The sequence below is a fragment of the Geotrypetes seraphini genome, chromosome 1 (assembly GCF_902459505.1).
Source record: "Geotrypetes seraphini chromosome 1, aGeoSer1.1, whole genome shotgun sequence".
Taxonomy (NCBI): domain Eukaryota; kingdom Metazoa; phylum Chordata; class Amphibia; order Gymnophiona; family Dermophiidae; genus Geotrypetes; species Geotrypetes seraphini.
In genome coordinates, this window is record NC_047084.1 from 88104771 (window position 1) to 88127398 (window position 22628).

At 44.2% G+C, this 22628-nt stretch overlaps 1 protein-coding gene across 2 annotated transcripts in view; it reads left to right on the forward strand.

Moving 5' to 3' along the window:
* The window catches only part of CTIF (cap binding complex dependent translation initiation factor), a 463145-nt gene that overhangs the window by 275071 nt on the left and 165446 nt on the right, over positions 1-22628 (forward strand). For both annotated transcript variants that reach the window (XM_033934740.1, XM_033934750.1), the window contains exon 9: positions 3406-3705. In XM_033934740.1, coding sequence (XP_033790631.1) covers positions 3406-3705 — 300 coding nt within the window. The remainder of the gene's footprint in view (positions 1-3405; positions 3706-22628) is intronic.

Genomic DNA, 22628 nt, shown 5'->3' on the forward strand with positions numbered 1-22628 from the left:
GGAACTAAAACAGAGGGTTAGAGGTAGAAGTGTGAAGAAAATTTAGAGGACTTGGGATGCCAAGATAGAAGAGTTTCCTTGATTCCTAAGTTGGAGAGAGACTTACATTTTTTGAGAAAAGCCAGGTTTTCAGATGTTTGCGGAAAACTTGGAGAGAGCTCAAGTTCCGAAGAGGGGGAGGTAAGGTTGTTCCAGAGCTCTTCATAGTCGCTTACCGTACTTCATAGAGGGGTTGGACTTATTCAGTAAAGGACAATTTTCCCTTTCCATTACCTCAGGAGGTTATCTTTATTGAATAAAGCCCAGTCTGTCATCCTGTAACTCATTATGTTTATAAAGTCAAAACATTCTGGGCTCCTTTTACTAAGCCGCGTTAGGACTTTAACGCGCGGAATAGCGTGCGCTAAATTGCTGCCCGCGCTAGACCTTAATGCCTAGTTCTAGCCGCAGAGTGCAGGTTTAGCGCGTGCGCTAAAACCGCAGACGCAGCTTAGTAAAAGGAGCCCTCTGTGAATAGAACGCCAGAAAGAGGAAAAGAAATGCAGGTAATGAAACAGCTCTCGTGGCTCAATCTATTTATTCTGTTCAAAAACAGCTTCAGAGGAATATTACACAGGTCATTTTAGAAGCATCTAGAGGACCTGGGTATATTGATAGATAGGACCCTGAAACCATCAGCACAATGTGCGGCGGCGGCAAAGAAAGCAAATAGAATGTTGGGCATGATAAAAGAAGGGAATCACGAGTAGATCGGAGAAGGTCATAATGCCGCTTTATAGAGCAATGGTGAGACCCCACTTGGAATACTGTGTCCAACATTGGTCTCCCAACCTAAAGAAGGATATAAAACTGCTGGAGAGGGTGCAGAGACGAGCAACAAAACTAGTTAAAGGTATGGAGAATCTGGAATACGAGGATCGACTTAAGAGACTGGGATTGTTCTCCCTTGAGAAAAGGAGACTGCGAGGGGATATGATCGAGACCTTCAAAAATACTGAAAGGAATCGACAAAATAGAGCAGAAAAAACTATTTACATTATCCAATTTGACACGGACAAGAGGACACGGAATGAAGCTAATGGGGGACAAGTTCAGGACAAATATCAGGAAGTTCTGCTTCACGCAACGAGTGGTGGACACCTGGAATGCTCTCCCAGAGGAGATTATTGCGGAATCGACCGTCCTAGGATTCAAAAGCAAACTAGATGCACATCTCCTTACGAGAGGCATAGAAGGATATGGGTGATTAAAAATTACGCCAGGTGTACACCTGACAGGGCCTCCGCGTGTGCGGATCACCAGACTTGATGGACTGAAGGTCTGATCCGGAGATGGCGCTTCTTATGTTCTTATGTTCTATTAATTATAACATTTCTATTCCGCTCTATCAGTCAGTTTCTAGGTTGAATTACAGATATACTGTACATATATAAATATCTGCACTTACACACACAGATCGGCTGCAGCTATTTACATGTTTAGATCAGTAGGATGTAGAGATTTAGGGGGAAGAGTTTTGGAAATGCATTCATATATACCTTTATTTCCCATCTTATAATGGGAATATATGTATTTTTAAGAAAATTTCCCCTTTGGTCTCTGTACCAGCTGTAAGGTGCACACAGGTGTCATAAAAATACTGATTAATTCCAGTGCTTTAAACAAGGAATTCAAAGGGTCATTTCCCTTAACGTCCTCCTCCTCTGCCACCCTCTTTATATTTTTTTTCCTTAGAAGTCTGGCTTTGCTTCTTAATTAGCATCCTTACGGTCTGTTCTTGCTATTCATGCGTTCACAATGCACAATTTCACCTATCCACAGTTGCATCAATTGCAACCAATATTCCCCATTCACGCCACTGTGTTTGTGTATTCATTGACTGGCGCTAAACTCCCCTCCCCCAGATTTTTTTCCGCCTTCATGTCACCTCACAGTCAGGCTCTCCTTCTAGATATGGCCTCCAAACTTCAAGTACTAGCTTGCCAGTAATGCTAACCAAGCAATATTCTTTTTTTTACTCTAACTCTTAAGCATTTCTATATTATTCAGCTTCATCTTTTATTTGTATATGTTGATGTTTTCCTTCAGGTATCTCACACGTATTAGGGTATAGGCCTCCCCCTTATATACTGCTTAATACTATCATTGCCATCACTATGCTATCCGCTCTTACCACAAGCTCTAGAACGCGTTGCCAGAGGATGTGGTAAGAACGGATAGCGTAGCTGGTTTTAAGAAAAGTTTGGACAAGTTCCTGGAGGAAAAGTCCATAGTCTCTTATTGAGAAAGACACGGGGGAAGCCACTGCTTGCCCTGTATCGGTAGCATGGAATGTTGCTACTCTCTGGGATTCTAGAATCTTGCTACTCCGGACCTTCAATCCGATGTCAGAATTGACATTGGGGTAAGGCTTTTGGGCTGGCGGCGTGCAATCGCTGTACCCGCCTGGCCTTTCCTTTCCTCTTCTTACACAGGCAGGAGCAGAGTCCAGGAGCAGCAGCAGCGGGTGGCGGTCGAAATAAGGTAACAGCCGCCGGGGGAGTGGGGGGGTTTGTTTTCACTCCATAGGATGCACCCTTTTTCCACCCACTTTTTTGGGGGGGCAAAAGTGCGTCCTATGGAGTGAAAAATACGGTATATATAATTAGAGATACCGTATGTTAGAAACTGGTCAGCCTAATTTCTTATTTTTATTGGAAACATGGTTGTCCACCACAACAGGTGAACCAAGATTAAAAGATCTTTGCCCACCAGGAAATAAAATAATAATACATTTGCCAAGACTAAATAAATTTGAGGGGGGGTGTTAGCAATGACTTAAGAGTTTTTTAAAGTTCAGATTTTATATTTATTTTCAGATGGTTCCACATTTAGAAATAATGGTGTAGGAAATTTTGGATCAAACACAAATAGGTTCTGTAAGATGTTTTTATTTTATTGTTACCCTGGAAAGTGGAATATAGCTAAGAATGATTTCTTTAAGCTTTTATCAAAATATGTGGTTCAATTTAATTTTAACATGTTAGCGGGTGATGCCAGTTTATACTTCGAAGATGGTACTGGTGTCTTCCTTCCTCCCTTATCACAGTCTTATAAGAATAAGATGTATTTGTGGTGTGAACCATTGCCACTTTTTGTTTCTTCAGTATGTACAAAGTGAAATACAAGTTGGAGGCACACAGCTTTTCTTTATTAGAATTTGCTGAAAAAACACAATTTGCTCTGTATATGGAAAGCATCTAACCAAGCAAAAAGCACTGTGGTATTTTTTCTGGAATGTTACTGCTTTCTCAGTAGCCACTGAAAGAAGATAATACACAAAGCCCTCTTTTCAATGACTTAAAAACATATCTAGTACCTAGAAATATGATGATGATGTTTTTTCTCTTTCTTTTTGAAAACTAGGATGACATTCCTGTGGAGATCCCTAATCCCCAGACAAACAAAATGGACAAACTAATTGAAATTCTGAACAGCATGAGAAACAATAGCAGTGGTGTGGATTCAAAACTTACAACCTTCATGGAGGAGGCTCAAAACTCCGCAAATTCAGAGGAGATGCTTGGTGAAATTGTGAAAACTATTTATCAGAAGGCAGTGACAGACAGGAGCTTTGCTGCTACAGCTGCCAAACTCTGTGACAAAATGGCTCTCTTCATGGTGGAAGGGACCAAGTTCAGAAGCCTCCTACTCAACATGCTGCAGGTAATGAGATGGTGTGTTCCTTACTAATGAGAAGTCTATGAAGTATTATTGTAACTAAACTTTTCTTAGATTTCATTATTATAAAATTAATTGTAGAGAATATTGTACTAGCAGGTAGAATACCGTATTTTCACATAGATAACGCGCACCCGTGTAAAACGCGCACACGGGTATAGCACGCGGAAAACACAAATTTATGTACAGAAATTTTTATATACCGCACACACCCGTATACCGCGCATGCTGCCCGTCTCTCCCGTCGCCCCCCGACTCCTTTAGCCCGCCCCGACTCTCCTTTCGCCCGCCCCGACTCTCCTCTCCCCCTTGAAGTCCTGTCCCCACCCTGAAAGCCTGATGCCCCCCCCCGACGTCCGATTCACCCCCCCTCCCCCCGCAGGACCGCTCGCACCCCCACCCCGAAGGACCGCTCGCACGCACCCGCACCCCCACCCTGAAGGACCGCTCGCACCCCCATAGCCTCCCGACCCCCCCCCCATCATGTAGAAGCTCCTATCGGTGTCCTGCAGCTTCCTCTTGGCGGTCCCGCCCTTTCTCTGACATCAAGCCCTCTTGCCCCGCCGACTCCCCGACACAATCGGGGCAAGAGGGAGCTCAAGCCCTCTTGCCCCAGCCAACCGCGGCACCCTCGACACGATCGGGGCAAAAGGGAGCCCAAGCCCTCTTGCCCCGCCGACTCCCCAACTCCCCAACAATATCGGGCCAGGAGGGAGCCCAAGCCCTCCTGGCTCTGGCGACCCCTCCCCCCGCTAGTTGTTCGGGCCAGGAGGGAGCCCAAGTCCTCCTGGCCCTGGCGACCACCCCCCCCTGCTAGTTGTTCGGGCCAGGAGGGAGCCCAAACCCTCCTGGCCACAGCGACCCCCTATCCCCACCCTGCACTACATTACGGGCAGGAGGGATCCCAGGCACTCCTGCCCTCGACGCAAACCCCCCTCCCCCCAACGACCGCCCCCCCAAGAACCTCCGACCGCCCCCCCAGCTGACCCGCGACCCCCCTGGCCGACCCCCACGACACCCCCACCCCCCTTCCCCGTACCTTTGTGTAGTTGGCCAGACAGACGGGAGCCAAACCCGCCTGTCGGCAGGCAGCCAACGACGGAATGAGGCCGGATTGGCCCATCCGTCCCAAAGCTCCGCCTACTGGTGGGGCCTAAGGCGTTAGAATTGACGTTGAGTGAGGAAGGTTGGTCAGCCCGGCACTTCAGTGTCCTCTTTATGGCGGTGGCCTGCTCCCTGATGGCGGTGGCTTGGGGGAGGGCAGGGAGACAGAAAGACAGACTGAAAGGGGGCATGGATAGAGAAAGACAGGGAGACAGAAGGAAAGAAAGAAAGAAAGGGGGCAGGGAGACAGAAAGAAAGACGGATAGAAAGAAAGAGGAGGAGGGCAGGGAGAGAGGATAAGAAAGTTGGGGGAGTGAATGAGGTCTGGAGGAGAGGAAGCATACAGGAGGCTGAAAGAAGGGAAGAAACCGTGTCGAGCTCCATTCTCATGGAGATGATGCAGTATATAAACTTAAGGTTTAGATTAGATTAGATTAGATTAGAAGAAGAAAGTGCAACCAGAGACTCATGAAATCACCAGACAACAAAGATAGGAAAAATGATTTTATTTTCAATTTAGTGATCAAAATGTGTCCATTTTGAGAATTTATATCTGTTGTCTATATTTTGCACTATGGCCCTCTTTTACTAAACCGCAATAGTGTTTTTTAGCGCAGGGAGCCTATGAGCATTGAGAGCACTGCAGGGCATTCAGCACAGCTCCTTCCGCTAAAAACCGCTATCGCAGTTTAGTAAAAAGGGAGGGGGTATATTTGTCTATTATTTGTATAGTTGTTACTGAGGTGACATTACATAAAGTCAGCTGCCTTGACCTCTTTGAAAACCCGCGGAATATAAATGATATTTAACATTTTCTCTGCGTACAGTGTGCTTTGTGTTTTTTTTTATTTTATTGTTGGTAGATCATTTTGACTTGGGCATTTTAAAAGTAGCTCGCAAGCCCAAAAAGTGTGGGCACCCCTGGTGTAGATGGTTCGATACAGCTGGGGCTCTAATGTAATTCCTCGATCCATATATTATACAATTCCTTTTTAGAGTGTTGTGTTATATTGATCTTTGCAGTTTTAGGAGAAAAAGTACATATATGTATATACTTTTCTCTGTGTGGACATTATTGAATTTTCAAAGAGAAAGCACTTATATATGGTGCTTCCACTTTGAAAATTACCCAAGGATAACTATGCAAGTGGTGTTTAATATTACATACAGATGCTTGAATTTTCAGAAGTATACACCCATCCTACCCTCAGGAATGGTGAAATTGTGGCTAAAATCATGGGTGTGCAGCTTGTATTCACATCAGTTTAAGAACATACTAGATCGGACCAGTGGTCCATCTAGCCCAGTATACATCGCTTAGAATTTTGAATAAGTGATCAATCAAATTTATATTAAACTTGAAACTATCCATTTTCCATGGTGGCGAATCCAGATCACAAGTATCTGGCAGAAACCCAATTTGTAGCACTACTAACCCCAGGGCAACAAGCAGTGGTTTCCCCTCTCTGTCTCAATAGCAGACTAAGGGCGTTTCCTCCAGGAGCTTGTCCAAACCTTTTCTAAACCCAGTAATGCTAACCACTATTACCACCTCCTCTGGCAACAAGTTCCAGAGTTGAACTGTTCTTTGCGTGAAACAGTATTTCCTTCTATTGGTTTTAAAGGTATTTCCATGTAACTTCATTGAGAGTCCCCTAGTGTTATAATTTTTGATAGAGTAAAAAATTGATTCACTTTTATCCATTCTACAGCACTTAGGATTTTGTAGACCTCAATCATATTTCCCCTTAGCCATCTCTTTTTCCAAGCTAAAGAGTCCTAATCCCTTTAATTGTTTTGGCTGTTCTTCTTTGAACCTTTTCTAATTCCGCTATGAAGCTCATTTTCAAAGCACTTAGTAGGTACAATGTGTGTCTAACCCCCTGTTTTACGAAGCTGCGCACCAATGGGCCTGAAGCCCTTTAAATCTCTATGGGCTTCGGGGCCATTACTGCAGCGCAGCCGCTAGCGCGGCTTCGCAAATCAGGCCCTAAGTGCTTTGAAAATGAGCCTGCATGTCTCTTTTTTGAGATATGGTGACCAGAATTCATCCAAAACAAAGGGCCCCAATGAATTGGAGACAAGTCTTTATTGACGCAACATGAGCCATGTTTCGGCGCACAGTATCAGGGGTCTACAAACTAAAAAAAAAAAATACAAATATGTGTATAAAAAAGAATAAAATGCAATTGATTTTGTAATAGATTTGAAGTGTGTCAGATGTCCAGAAGTGAAATGATCATGAAATCGGAAATTAAGGCCACTTTTATCAGGCTGCACTAGCAGTTGAACGCGTGTAATAGCGCACGTTAAACCGCCGGCCGCGCTAGCCGCTACCGCCTCCCTTGAGCAGGCGGTAGTTTTTTGGCCAGCGTGGGGGTTAGTGCGTGATGAAACGTCGCACGCGTTAACCCTGCTAGCGCGGCTTGAGAAAAGGAGCCCTAAAAGACTATTGTGTGTGATTTAAATCAAAAGTATAAAAAATGCTCTATTTACTTATGTCCAGCCTGATTTTAGGTCTTATTAATTTGTTATTGCTGCTGCTAATTTATTGCATATTTGCTAGTCTTTACATTTTTATTGTTTTTAGTTAATTATTTACTGCTGCTAGGTTATCAATTTGTCTGTGCTGCTAGTTTTTTTTAATTGCTTACTTCTGCAGGTTCATTAACTGTTTATTTTTATTAGTTTAAATTTTACTGCTGTTAGTTTATCTACTGTTAATGCTTCCAGTTTCTTAATTTATTTTGTCGCTATTTTGTGATTATCTATTGCTGCTAGTTTACTAATTTGTGCTATTGCTAACTTTGTTATTAGCAGGTGATATTTTTTTACTTAGTAGGTGGTATGAATTCTTTTATCTACTTTTATTATGGATCTTACTTTTTGTCTTGTCAAGTTCCTACTCTGTTGGAATGGGCTCATTACCTTTAGATTCTATTGAATCCATTCTAGCAGACTGTTCTTGTTTAGGTCAGAAAATTCCTGTTATTTTGAGTCATAGAAAATTTACTTATAAGAAACCGATTTCCCCTAGAAATTGAATAACTCTGAAAACTACAAAGTCAGTTAAAAATGGCTCAAAGGCCTTTCAAGATTCACTTACTCCGGTTCCAGTCCTTTACTGTAATGCCAGATCCGTTTGTAATAAACAGCAAATCATCAAAGACCTGTTAACATAAGTCTGACAAATCAAAAGACAGAAGGGTGTGTGGGTGTGTAAAATCACTGAAAATATTATAAGTGAAAGCTTGAAGATAACTAATAGTGGACAAAGGAGACAGGTGAATTGTGAAATGGTGACATTAAAAAAAGATGGCAATGAAAAGGGTATTAATAAGTGAGAGGTGACTATCCTGAGCTCGCTTATCAACCAAAGTTCAGGAGAACAAAATGGTTTGAAATACAGGTCCTCGTCGACTTACAATGGCAATTGGTTCCGACTGACAGGTCACAAGTCGGCCTATACTAACTACAGTATTTTTTACCCCTCCCCACGTACCTTTTCCCTGGTGGTCCAGCGGTGAGGGTAAAAAAATAGTTAGTATGGGCTGGGATGGGAGATGGGGGAAACGCGTCGTAAAGTCGAGCCGTCGTAAGTTGCATAGGCTGTAAGTCGACGAGGACCTGTAAATGATAAGGTGGTATATCAAATCAATAATAAACTTGAAACTTGACTTATAATCGAACAGTTCTTCTCACTGAAAAATGAATGAGTGATCCGTTAAATATGTGTGTAGTCATAAAAAAGTAGTATATTATAAAGTCGATGTGTATATGTGAAGATGAACCATTGCTATGCAAGCCGGCTGTGAGAGCAAATGTACCAAAACATAAAAATGTCAAGTCTGCATTTACTAAGCAATCTTAGTGAAATGAGAGAAAGGTTGAATGCATTACTAGCAGTACACAATTCAAAAATTAGATTGTAAGTTGGTTAGAATGTATAGTGCGTATCAAAGATAATCTAAAATGTTGAAAGGACTGCATTTTTGACCAGGCTTTGTAAAACTGATAAAAATCCATTGCATTTATTCCATTTGAGTTTGAAAACAAAGGAAAATCAAGGTCAAGCAGATTCAGTCTTCATGTGAAAATGCACTGCATCGTAAAGGTTTTAAATAATAATCATGAAAATGCTGATCAAAGAAATCTTGCCTAGCGCATTGAATAACCGAATCTGAGTGTTGGTGTCCCGGTGCTATCGGCGGGAAAAACTCAATAAGGTGACGGCGAAAGCTCGAAGGATGCTAGGGTGCACAGGGAGATAGATGGCCAGTAGGAAAAAGGAGGTAATGATGCCCCTATATAAGACTCTGGTGAGACCTCCTTTAGAATACTGTGTATAATTCTGAAGATTGCACCTTCAAAAAGATATAAACAGGATGGAGTCAGTCCAGAGGAAGGCTACCAAAATGGAGTCAGACTTAAAGATCTCAATATGTATACTTTGGAGGAAAGGGCGGGAGAGGGGAGGCGAGGTATGATAGACATTTAAATACCTATATGACATAAATGTGTATGAGGCGATTCTCGTTTGAAAGGAAACTGTGGAATGAGAGGGCATTGGATGAAGTTAAGAGGTGATAGGCTCAGGAGTAATCTAAGGATATACTTTTTTATAGAAAGGGTGTTAGATGCGTGGAATAGTGTCTCGGTAGAGGTGGTGGAGACAGACTGTGTCTGAATTCAAATAAACATGGGACAGGCACATGGGATTTCTTAGGGAGAGGAGGAGATAGTGGTTGCTGTGGATGGGCTGACTGGATGGGTCATTTGGCCTTTATCTGCCATCACTACATTTATGGTGGAAAGTGTGAGCCCACATCAAAATCCTACTATACTATACTATACTACTATACTATACTCAGATCCATTAAAGCTTATTTCGATACAGCGGCATTCAGAACCCTAGTCCAATCCCTCGTACTGAGTCTACTTGACTACTGTAACATCGCCTATTTAGCAATATCCCAAAAGAACATGCAGCGTTTACAATTGATGCAAAATGCAGCGGTCAAACTGATCTTTGGGCTGAGGAAGTTTGACCACGTGACACCCTACTACCGGCAGCTGCATTGGCTGCCAATGGAGGCGCGCGTAAAGTTTAAATTTGCCTGCTTCTGCTTCAAAGCACTACACGGACTTGCCCCTAAATATATAACTGACCTTTTCGTCTTCTCGGCCAACAGACACAAGAGAAGCTCACATTCCAACTTCGTTTCCCCCCCAGTGAGAGGTTGTAAACTGAAAAAACACCATGAACATCTTCTCTCGCACCAAGCAGCATCATGGGGTAAAGACCTAGAACAATTGCTTTCGCTCACTACTTATGAGGAATTTAGGAAACGTCTGAAAACACACCTGTTCCTAAAGTATCTAGACAACTGATCCTCTCTTCTTTCTCCCCTCTATAGCGATTAACTTGTTCTATTGATCACTCTCTCCTCAAAAATGGATTTCCTGTCCTATTAACCCTCTTTCTTCCTCCCCTCTTAAAGTCAATCAATTTGTACCTTTGCTTAATCTTTGTAAACCGCATAGAACTTCACGGTATTGCGGTATATAAGCTGTTATTGTTATTATTATAAGTTCCACCTGCAGCCGTTGGGGTGGTAGACAGTTGGGTATAGTAAGTTTTGGGGGAATTTTGGAGGGCTCATCATAAATTAGAAGGGGGTTATGGTGAGATGTACTTCTGGCACCCTTTATGTGAAGTTCACAGCAGTGCTCTCTGAGGTCCCCATTGTTCTATTGGTATGTCTTATACGGCCAGCCCATTACAATGCTGGCCCCTCCCATGTGCACATGGTCTGGATTTGGACATTTTGAACTTGAATGGTTTTGTGGTTGAAAATGGCGAATAAAATTGGCCGTCCTAAGGTTTGGCGATTAAAAAAAAAAAAAAAAAGATATTTGGACGTATTGCGGTATTGCCATTTTCAAAAATGGCAGTTTCTCTGCCTCCGACTGGATGACTTGCAGGAAACATTCAAAGTTGGACTTAAACATCCTATCAAAAATGCCCCTCCACATATACTAGTAAGTAAGTTTAATATTGTGAGGAAGTGCCTAGTTCTACTGAAGGCACATCCCTGGGCCATCTTAACAGAACTAAGACTAGAAAGCTTAGGCAGGAGGACATGGGCCATTTCAGGAAGGGATAAAATTGCTGAGTATGGGAAAGTTAGAGAGGCCCTAGAAGTTGTTGAAAGAAAACTCCAAGGCCATGATTCTATAAAGGGCACCTAAGGCATGCCTAAAGTTAAGTGTGCTTTAGGCGTCCAATCTAAGTAGTTAATGAGCCAATTAAGAGTCTTAACAAGTGATAATTGGTACTTAGGCATCCAAAGGACGTAGACGCCACTTTGTAGACGCAGCCACAATTTCATGGATGCCCATGTTTAAAACTCGTGCCTAACTCGCGTGGGCGTGGTTTGGGCAATGACTCAATTTGGGCGTCCTTTGATTCATTTACATAACACTGAGCGACCTAGGGCGTCTATATGATGCCTATATTGTAGGCGAATGGAACCAGGTCTACTTTTGAGCTTAGTTTGGGCTTTAAATAGATCTGAGGTCTATGGACAGAACTTAGGCACTCTTTGGACGTTCTTCTGGAACTTAGGCACAGTTTGGATGTCCTTAATGCGATCTGCTAAATAGCTCTCTGGGTTTTTATTTTTGCTTTATTAAGCTCAAAATACATTTAATAAGGTACCACATAAACGGGGCACATCACAACAGATATATTGCATGCAAAACCTATTTTTGTGGACAAACAGCAATGTTATTTGCTAATTAGAGCAAAAGATTAATTAACTGAAGCACAGCACATGAAAAACATAGCTTTAGTTTTCTTGCTAAAAAGCTACCCCTTTTTCTGACTAAACAGTGCTCTAATTAGCTCATTCTTGAAAACAAAGAAAGCACATGACAAAAATATATAGATTGCATACATAACTTCATTTGCAAAAGCTTAAAAACAGAAAAAAAAAACAGACACAGAACTTAGCATGGCTTTTACTTCATTGCAAAAGGAGGTTTGCAGCTGCACAATGATGACCTCATTGTGAGATCATCAAGGTGCACCTGCAAGGTAAAATGTCACAATGAAAATATGTGTTGGGGATCTGAGCTTATGACCTCTAGAAGAGGAGCACAGGGCTTTTACTTATTGAGCTATAGCAGTTTCCAGCCAGGTGTCTCTGACTGCCCTGTGATATCAAAGCTTAGCAGATCTCTAAGCTATCATATCACAGGGCAGTCAGAGACACCTGCCTGGAAGCTAAGGCTGGAGTAAAGCAGAAAAGGTGCAAGAATGCAGGGAGAAAACACAGGATAGTGGATTGGAAAGAGTGTGATGATAAATTTGGATTAATTTAAAGTCAATCTAAAGACCTTTCTCTTTAAGGATGCCTATGACAAGTAGATATCAGACCTTAGGAGAAGGAAGAGCAACTCCCCCCCCCTTCATGTACTAACCATTTGTCTCCGTTTCTTATCATAGATTGTACTCCTCCCTTTATCATTATGTTTCTACTAGTCTTTAAGCCCATTATATTAACGGGTGCTGGTATAGATGTGTGTGTGTGTCTTTCTTTCTTTTTTTTTTCTCTCTCCTTGGCGTCTGTCTGTCTGTCTGTCTTTCTTTCTGTCTCTCTCTTTCCTCGGCTGTTCACCACCACCCCTTCTCTGCTCCCCCTGTCCAGAAGTAGCTTTTTTTAAATCACGCTTTATCACACAGCAACCCCTGCTGGATATAATAAACCTTAGATAAACAATGAATATAGAACACTCACAGTTGTATAAAGTGCAAAATCTATACCTAAACAGAGGGAAAAGACCTCAATATACCCCAGAGATTCAATCAATGAGTTGAAACTATTTTGGGGTTATGATATCATCATTGGCCCACTCCTCCGTTGTAAATCCTATTTTTTGTGTGGTTAAATTATCTTTAATATTTCTCTTATATTTCAAATAACTGAAAGAGAGCTGGCAACCAGTTAACTATAACGGTGATATTCAACAATCTGGCTTTGTAAATCAATTTTAACAAGCACTTAACTTTTTTAAGCCCGACAGAGGCCACATCCGTTTCATACCAGAAGGCTTTTTCAAGGAATATGATAAAGCTTGCTTGATTCTATTTTATTTAGAAATCTTTAAATAAAAAAGAGAAAGAAGAGAAATACATTGCATTTTATCTCAATTTTACTCTATAAATCAAGACTGTTATTTATTTAAAATACTTATAACAAATTGGAGCACAAAGCACTACTTGCCTGCTAGAAAGTTGCCACCAGCACGCTCTCATAAACAAAAACAAAATGGCACCTGAATTTAAACAGGACACCAAGATTTTCAAACCAATCAGGAACTGACTCAATTTCTGACATAAGGGGAAAGAATTTGAGGTTGTGAAATGCAGAGGTATTAGCAGAGCGAATGGGAGAGTTTACCGTATTTTCACGCATATAACGCGTGCGTTATACACGATTTTACAAACCGTGCGCGTTATACATGTGAGCGCGTTTTACAACTTTTTTTTTTCAATCCGATTGGCATCCCCCCTGCGAACCAGCATCCTCCCCCCCCGCTCACGTCACCCCCCTCCCCCGCGATCCTACATCCCCCCAGCACCGCAAAACATCTCTTACCCGATTGGGCACCGGCACCAGCACCAATGCACAGGACGTGCCAGTGCCAGTGCCCGAAGATCCTCCCTCGTTGGTTTGGGCTGGGCTGGGCTGGGCGGTGCGGTGCGAGAGAGATCCTCCTTCTTCCTGCACCGGGCTGGACTAGGCTTTGAGCATTTGTGCATGCTCAAAGCCTTCTGGTCTCGCTCTCTCCGAGATAATCGTTGCCGGTGCCCAATCGGGTAAGAGATGTTTTGCGGTGCTGGGGGGGATGTAGGATCGTGGGGGAGAGGGGGTGACGCGAGCCGGGGGGGGAGGATGCCGGTTCGGAGTAGGCGGGAGGAGGTTTTAGCATGCGCGGTATATGCGTGTACGCGCTATATTCAATTTTTTTTACATAAATTTGTGTTCCCCGCTCGCTATACCCGTGTGCGCGGTATATGGGTGAAAATACGGTAGTGGGGAGATTGTATGGTGGTAGAGAGCACAAAACACGACCTTTTAAGTGGTCCCTACCAGAAGTGAATCCATTTAATTGTGCCTGACCTGGACATGACCTTGGTTCAGTAAAGGGATTCACCTAAAATAAAGTCTGCCTTCTACTGATTCCGCACTCATATTTACAGCTTAAATGGTTTAAATATTTTAACAGGTGCCTAAAACCTTCCATTAGGGAGCCCCTTTTATATTTTGCAAAAACTAGTGTGTGTTCCCTGTGCGCTCTCTTTGCTCAGGCCTCCTCTCTCCCTGTCTTATTTATAGTCTCAGTGAAGTGAAACCCAGGGGAGTCCCTGTAAAAAGTAGGTTTCACTTACAGAGACATTCTTTCCTCATAATAGAGTTGTCACATTTAACTGTGGCGCTGGTTTCACTCATCTGCCCTTTCCATGCCTCTCAGTGTGGAATGTAGAACAGAGACATATCTTCTGCCCTGTAATGCTCACCGGGTTAAATAATGTTGCACGAAGATCTCGTTTTCCGTTTAAACAAAAACAGTAAGTGGAAAGAGCAGTACTATTTCCAGCAAGGAGATCTGAGTATCCGTTCCTCACTTGCAACTGCCCGGAAGATCTTATTTATATTTTTATAGGTAGGGATTATTTATGGGTTTCTCTTCTCTGTGTCCCATCCTAGATGCAGGATTTATTGCAATTAGAAATGTGAGTGAGGCGACCGATGAGCTACTCTTGATTTTCCATTGCATGAGAACTCATGATAGAACGTGGCTGGAACATTCAGGGCAGCAGCATTAATAGAGGCTAACAAGAAAAGCTGATACTGATCAAACACTCAATTGGGAAAACCAAGTACAGTGGTGCCTCACACAACGAACTTAATTGGTTCCAGGAGCAAGTTTGTTATGTGAAACGTTCGTTATGTGAAACGCGTTTTCCCATAGGAATACATGTAAAAAAAAATAATTCGTTCTGCAGCATAAAATATGCTAAGATGACATAAAAAAAGATAAATTTTTGGTTATTATTTTTATTTAGATACATCTAAAAACATAATTGTTTTTTAAAACAACACACATTTTTTAAATTTAAAGACAGACTAAGTAGAGTCTAATTTTACAGTGAGAGAGGGCAGAGTCTCAGCGGCAAAAACTGGGACTTAACTGTTCATTTTTTTTTTTTTTCTACCGTGTTTCCCCGATGATAAGGCAGGGCCATCAAATAAGACAGCCCCCCCTTTTTAGAAAAAAATGTAAAATAAGGCACCCCCCCGCAAATAAGCCACCCACCGATACCTGCGCTTACCCGAATCGGGTGGTACGGTGGGTGACTCCGTGTGGTCCCTGGCACCCCCGACACGATCGGGGCAAGAGGGAGCTCAAGCCCTCTTGCCCCCCCGACTCCCCGACACGATCGGGGCAAGAGGGAGCCCAAGCCCTCTTGCCCCCCGACTCCCCGACACGATCGGGGCAAGAGGGAGCCCAAGCCCTCTTGCCCCCCCGACTCCCCGACACGATCGGGGCAAGACGGAGCCCAAGCCCTCTTGCCCCGCCGATTCCCCAACTCCCCGACAATATCGGGCCAGGAGGGAGCCCAAGTCCTCCTGGCCACGGCGACTCCCTAACCCCACCCTGCACTACATTACGGGCAGGAGGGATCCCAGGCCCTCCTGCCCTCGACGCAAACCCCCCCTCCCCCCAACGACCGCCCCCCCCCCAAGAACCTCCGACCTTCCCCCCCAGCCGACCCGCGACCCCCCTGGCCGACCCCCACGACACCCCCAACCCCCTTCCCCGTACCTTTCTGTAGTTGGCCGGACAGACGGGAGCCAAATCCGCCTGTCCGGCAGGCAGCCAACGACGGAATGAGGCCGGATTGGCCCATCCGTCCCAAAGCTCCGCCTACTGGTGGGGCCTAAGGCGCCTGGGCCAATCAGAATAGGCCCGGGAGCCTTAGGTCCCTCCTGGGGGCAGGGCCTGAGGCACATGGTCGGGTTGGGCCCATGTGCCTCAGGCCCCGCCCCCAGGAGGGACCTAAGGCTCCCGGGCCTATTCTGATTGGCCCAGGCGCCTTAGGCCCCACCAGTAGGCGGAGCTTTGGGACGGATGGGCCAATCCGGCCTCATTCCGTCGTTGGCTGCCTGCCGGACAGGCGGGTTTGGCTCCCGTCTGTCCGGCCAACTACAGAAAGGTACGGGGAAGGGGGTTGGGGGTGTCGTGGGGGTCGGCCAGGGGGGTCGCGGGTCGGCTGGGGGGCGGTCGGAGGTTCTTGGGGGGGGGGCGGTCGTTGGGGGGAGGGGGGTTTGCGTCGAGGGCAGGAGGGCCTGGGATCCCTCCTGCCCGTAATGTAGTGCAGGGTGGGGTTAGGGGGTCGCCGTGGCCAGGAGGACTTGGGCTCCCTCCTGGCCCGATCGTGTCGGGGAGTCGGGGGGGCAAGAGGGCTTGGGCTCCCTCTTGCCCCGATCGTGTCGGGGAGTCGGGGGGGCAAGAGGGCTTGAGCTCCCTCTTGCCCCGATCGTGTCGGGGGGTCGGGGGGGCAAGAGGGCTTGGGCTCCCTCTTGCCCCGATCGTGTCGGGGAATCGGGGGGGCAAGAGGGCTTGAGCTCCCTCTTACCCCGATCGTGTCGGGGAGTCGGGGGGGCAAGAGGGCTTGGGCTCCCTCTTGCCCCGATCGTGTCGGGGAGTCGGGGGGGCAAGAGGGCTTGAGCTCCCTCTTGCCCCGATCGTGTCGGGGAGTCGGGGGGGCAAGAGGGCTTGGGCTCCCTCTTGCCCCGATCGTGTCGGGGAGTCGGGGGGGCAAGAGGGCTTGGGCTCCCTCTTGCCCCGATCGTGTCGGGGAGTCGGGGGGGGGGGCAAGAGGGAGCCAGGCGGAGAGAGGGCAGTTAAGCGCAGTGCCTGCGCGGAAGGATGCAGCTCGGGCGACTTCGTTGTGTGAAACGAAGTTCGTTGTACGAATCAAGACATAAAGTTCGTTGTGCGCAGCGTTCGCTGTGCGAGGCGTCCGTTATGCGAGGCACCACTGTAAAATGGTTTCCTTACATAGTCACTTTCAGAAAGAGGAATTTCTTCATTATGATTGCTGCACCAATGATTTTATGGTGAGAATACTAAAAGGAAACTTTAAAACAATCCAAGAATGTAAAACCTTTGAAATCAAAATAATATATTTTGACACCTACCAGACAGGACTTAACAGAGATCTGGGCTTTCTATCTCACTATAAAGACATTTAAAACTTCCCTGCCACCTTCCTAACCCCAGCCCACCCACCTACCCCTCCCTTTTCCTATCCCCAAAATGCTTTCATGTTTTCGTTATATATACTGATATCTGTCAACATTAGCTTTTTTCTGATCTGAAGAAGGGATACCTTCGAAAGCTCATCATAAAATGCATTGAGTTAGTCCAATAAAAAGGTGTCACCTTATTTCCTTTGGTTTTTGTTTTATTTCTTTAGACTACCTTCATTATAAGAAATAGAGGCTTTGCGTCATGGGACCCCTGATACAATTATGACACAAAACACAGAGCTGTGTTGGACCAACATCCATCCTGCAGGGAAGTAGTAGTTGTGTTGATGGCTTAAATAGCAAAAATAATTTTGAAAAAGACTAAGAACATAAGAACATAAGCAATGCCTCTGCTGGGTCAGACCTGAGGTCCATCATGCCCAGCAGTCCGCTCACGCGGCGGCCCAACAGGTCCAGAACCTGTGCAGTAATCCTCTATTTATACCCCTCTATCCCCTTTTCCAGCAGGAAATTGTCCAATCCTTTCTTAAACCCCTGTACTGTACTCTGCCCTATTACGCCCTCTGGAAGCGCATTCCAGGTGTCCACCACTCGTTGGTTACACAGCTTGATGGATCATATAAATAAGATTAAAGTGGTAATGTAGTATATCTAGATTTTCAGAAAACCTTTGACAAAAGTTTCTCATGAGAGGCTCCTAAGAATATTAGAGTCATGGGATAGGTGGCAGTGTTCAGTTGTGAATTAGGATTTGGTTATCAGATAGAAAACAGAGGGTAGGGTTAAGTGGTCACTTTTCTCAATAGAGGAGGGTAAATAGTGGCTTGCCACAGGGATCTGTATTGGGACTGGTGCTATTTAACTTACTTATAAATGATCTGGAAATTGGAACGACGAGTGAGGTGATTAAATTTGCAGATGACACTAAACTGCTCAGAGTTGTTAAAACGCATGCGGATTGTGAAAAATTGCAGACAGACCTTAGGACATTGGAAGACTGGGCGTCCAAATGGCAAATGAAATTTAATGTGGAGAAATGCAAAGTGATGCACATTGGGAAGAATAACTCAAATCATAGTTAGCAGATGCTAGGGTTCACTTTGGGGATTAGCATCCAAGAAAAAGATCTGGGTGGCATTGTAGACAATATGATGAAACCTTCTGCTCAATATGTGGTGGTGACCCAAAAACCAAAGAAGATGCTAGGAATTATTTAAAAAAGGGATAGTTAACAAGACTAAGAATGTTGTAATGCCTCTGTATTGCTCCATGGTGCAACCACACCTTGAGTATTGCCTTCAATTCTGGTCTCCTTATCTCAAGAAAGAATAAGGCCTAAGGCCCCTCCCTGGGACAGTCAGAGTCTTAGGCCCCTCCCAGTGCATCCTAGAATGCACTGGGAAGGGGAAGTCCTGACATTTTGAAGAGGCGGGCCTGCTGGCAGGAGGAAGTGGTCATCCCTCTTGCCAGATTTTCATCTAAAAGGTACAAGGTGTGTGTGTGTGGAGGTTTGTGGGGAGCCCCAGCGGCAGACGGGAGTGGGCATCTATCCTGCTGGATTTTCATCTAAAAGGTATGGGGTTGTTGGAGGGGCTGTCGGGGATTCATGGGGGGCTCCTGTGGCAGGAGGGAGTGGGCATCCCTCCTGCTGATCTTCCATTTGGGGGGAGGGGTTTGTGGTAATTTGAAGCCCGCATGACCGAGGAAGTACGATTTCCTCCTGCCAATTTTTATTTTTATTTTTTTTTAAAGTTCAGGGCTATGGACGATTGTGTGTTTGGGGGGGGGGGGGCGGGGGTGTCCGAAACGTCTTTTTTTTTAAATGGAGACAGCACAAAATTTATGCCCATTTTTAAAAAAATTTATTTAAAGGCTGATGTTCAGTGTTTTAATGCTACAAACACCTCCAGACCTGTCGGAGGTTTTGGAGCGTTAAAAACCGGCACTTCATTTTCTGCATCATGTGGGCATCGATCGCAATGCTCATTTTAATATTGTTGAACTTGTTGTAATGTATTTACATTTGATCGTCGAAGGCTGCTACAAACCACAGAAAAGAGCGCAATTTGCCATTTTGGGCGTTGAGAGATGCAATACTTCGTCGCTAAACTGGTTCAAACTGGTTTAGCAACGATCGTTAAACACACGGTGAGTTTTGTGCATATGGGCCTCAGTCTATTAAATTTACTGCTAATGTTTGATGTAATACTTGCCTTGTGCCAAAGAGAACGTCTTTCTGGAGCTCATACGATATAACATGTACAGGCGACTTATCCAGGTGGCTTGGCAGTTCTTTGTGATTAAGCACCAAAATGGTGAGAATTATTTCTGTATTTTTCTGCTACATTTTGTTAGTCTCAGCCTGCATTTCTTGGTATTTGAGGATCATCCCTCTCTACATGATTCACCAAGTAATCACTTGGGATAGACACTTCTATAATCAGTGCTTTTCTGGTGGGTTTTCTCTTTTATTGCTATATTTGGTTGTCTAGAACCCATCTTTTTATCAGTCAGGATGGGGATGTCCCAGGTGATCATACCTCATCCCGGCTCTTTTCCAGTACATTGATGTTGTAATGCATACAGAGTTTCCAGTGACTGAGAAGTGCCACCTTGTGCCTTTCAGTATAAAAATGTTTTGCCATCAGCACTTTTCAGCGATTCAGAGGTTCAAATAATTAAAAGGTATTAACGTAGAACAAAATCTTTTCTAGAGAAAGGAAAATGGTAAAACCAGAGGTCTTAATTTGAGGTTGAGGGGTGGTAGACTCAAGAGTAATGTTAGGACATTTTTCTTTGCGGAAGGGGTGGTTGATGCCTGGAATAAACTTCTGAGGGAAGTGGTGGGAGAGGAAAACGATGACAGAGTTCAAAAAAGCATGGGATGAACACAGAGGACCTCTAATCAAAAAAATAATGGTATACATTGAAGAATTAAGGACAGTACTAGGCAGACTTGCACGGTCTGTGTCCCGTATATGGCCATTCGGTTGAGGATGGGCTGGGGAGAGCTTCGATGGCTGTGATGGTTAAGATGGGCTGGAGTGAGCTTTGATGGAGACTTCAGTAGATGGAACTGAAGCACAGTACCGGGCAGAGCTCTGGGTTTCAGATTCAGAAATATCTAGGAAAAAGGACAATTTAAATTAAATCAGTAATTTTAAAGAGAGGATACGTTTGGGTAGACTGGATTGGCCGTTCGGGTTTTTATCTGCCATCATTTACTATGTTACTATATGAATAACTGTTTCTAGCTCTTTCTTGTAAAATTTACAGATGTCTGTTGAGCCAGTTGTTTTCAAAGCTTGCTGTAAACCATCTCATTCAAAATCCTCTGTCCTGGGCTGCAACTATCAACTGCTCATTCTTAGGTTTCAGTTCAGCTCTCCTTAACCATTCATGTGTCAGATGTTGATCCATGAATGGTTCCTGGATTTTGTATTTTCCGCTGTACTTACGCATTTTCCCACTTGTTCTTTCTCTCCTGCGGATCTAGTTCCTTGAAGATTTTTTCTTCTTCTTCTTCTTTTCCTTCGCAAATTCTGATGGTTTCCTTCCGTTTTGGTACCGATTAATTTTCAACCGTTCCTTCTGGTCATCGGAATGCTTGTTTATGTTTGTGCTTGTTCAAGTTTAATGATGGAACTGGATTCTGGAGGTTTTCTTTCATATTTCAGCACCTTTTATGCAGTGGGATCTGATGATGCCATTAGGTAAGACTGGAGGCCTTTAGGAGGAGCTGTTCCCCTTCCTTGTATGTCTTTCTGGATTGGGTGTCTTGGTCTGTCCTTGTTCTATTTGGGAATTCCTGTGTCTTGTCTGTTTTTGTCTAGTCTGACTTTGTCTTTATTGGTCTCACCTAGGTACAGCCAGAAAGTAGGAGAGTTTTCTGCCTTGGATCTTGTCTGACTCAGTATTGGGTCATTTTTCCTGACTGTGCCAGTGCCTGTTCGTGTTCCTGCTTTGTCTCCTGATTGTTCCAGCTTCCAGTTTATTCTGCTTCTTTGCTAGTTTCTTGTCTCATGTTTTGTTTTGGTTTCTTGTTCTGCCTTTTTTCTTGGTTTTTTTTTTTTTTGCTGGCTTTCTTGCTGTGGACATTGCTTTTGAACACTTAGGCTGGCATTTACAAAGCTGCGCTGCTGAGCAGTTCAGAGGAGATTGAGCGGGGACATGATCGAAACATTCAAGGTACTGAAGGGGATAGACTTAGTAGATAAGGACAGGTTGTTCACCCTCTCCAAGGTAGGGAGAACGAGAGGGCACTCTCTAAAGTTGAAAGGGGATAGATTTCGCACAAATGTAAGGAAGTTCTTCTTCACCCAGAGGGTGGTAGAAAATTGGAACGCTCTTCCGGAGTCTGTCATAGGGGAAAACACCCTCCAGGGATTCAAGACTAAGTTAGACAAGTTCCTGCTGAACAAGAGCGGACTGCTGGGCATGATGGTCTGACCCAGCAATGGCAATTCTTATGTTCTTATGACCCATTTGGAGTAAGTGCTGTGTTCTACCTTATCCTTAGCATTTAAGGCCAGTGATGAATAAATTCACCAGCTTGAGGTCTGCGCTCTGTTTTCTTCCAAAGGGGGACCCTTCTCGGTGGTTGTCCACATTCCCTGCGGCATTGCCTGACATACATTTTGTTAATTTCTACAGAATTATATCGCGGTTAAAATACGCATATACTTTTTTTTTTTAGTTCAAAAATGTTTTATTAGGTTTTATAAAACCACAAATATACTTTTGAAAATTTAAAAGTGTGGTTGTAATTCCAAACCTCACCCCTAAGAATATATCCCCCTTCAATACACATTACACACAGTTTTATCCAAAGAAACAGGTTTGAAAATTTACCCCATCTAGATCTATTACAGAAACAGACTTCTGTGACCACAGAGTTTTTTTTGGTTTTCTCTGGATTTTCTTCTTTGTGGATATTTTGGGATCAATTCCTTTTTTTTTTTTTAGTCAGTCGTATGTTCCTTACTTGGTCACAGAAGTCTGTTTCTGTAATAGACCTAGATGGGGTAAATTTTCAAACCTGTAATTAATAAAAACTTTAGTGGGGGGGGGGGTACAGCTCAGAATGGTTTACAAGGGTTTATTCAGGTACTCAGGCGTTTTCCCCTGTCTGTCCTGGTAAGCTCACAATCTATCTAATGTACCTGGGGCAATGGGGGATTAAGTGACTTGCCCAGGGTCACAAGGAATAACGTGGGCTTGAACCCACAACCCCAGGGTGCTGAGGCTGTAGCTTTAACCACTGTGCCACACTGTAGCTTCATCATACGGATGCAGTATATGTATGATGGAGGAAAGGTCCTTAGTCTGTTATTGAGAAAGACAAGGGGGAAGCCATTGCTTGCCCTGGATCAGTAGCATGGAATGTTGCTACTCCTTGTGGTTCTGGAATCTTTTGTTACTCTTTGGGATTCCAGAATCTTGCTATTCTTTAGGATT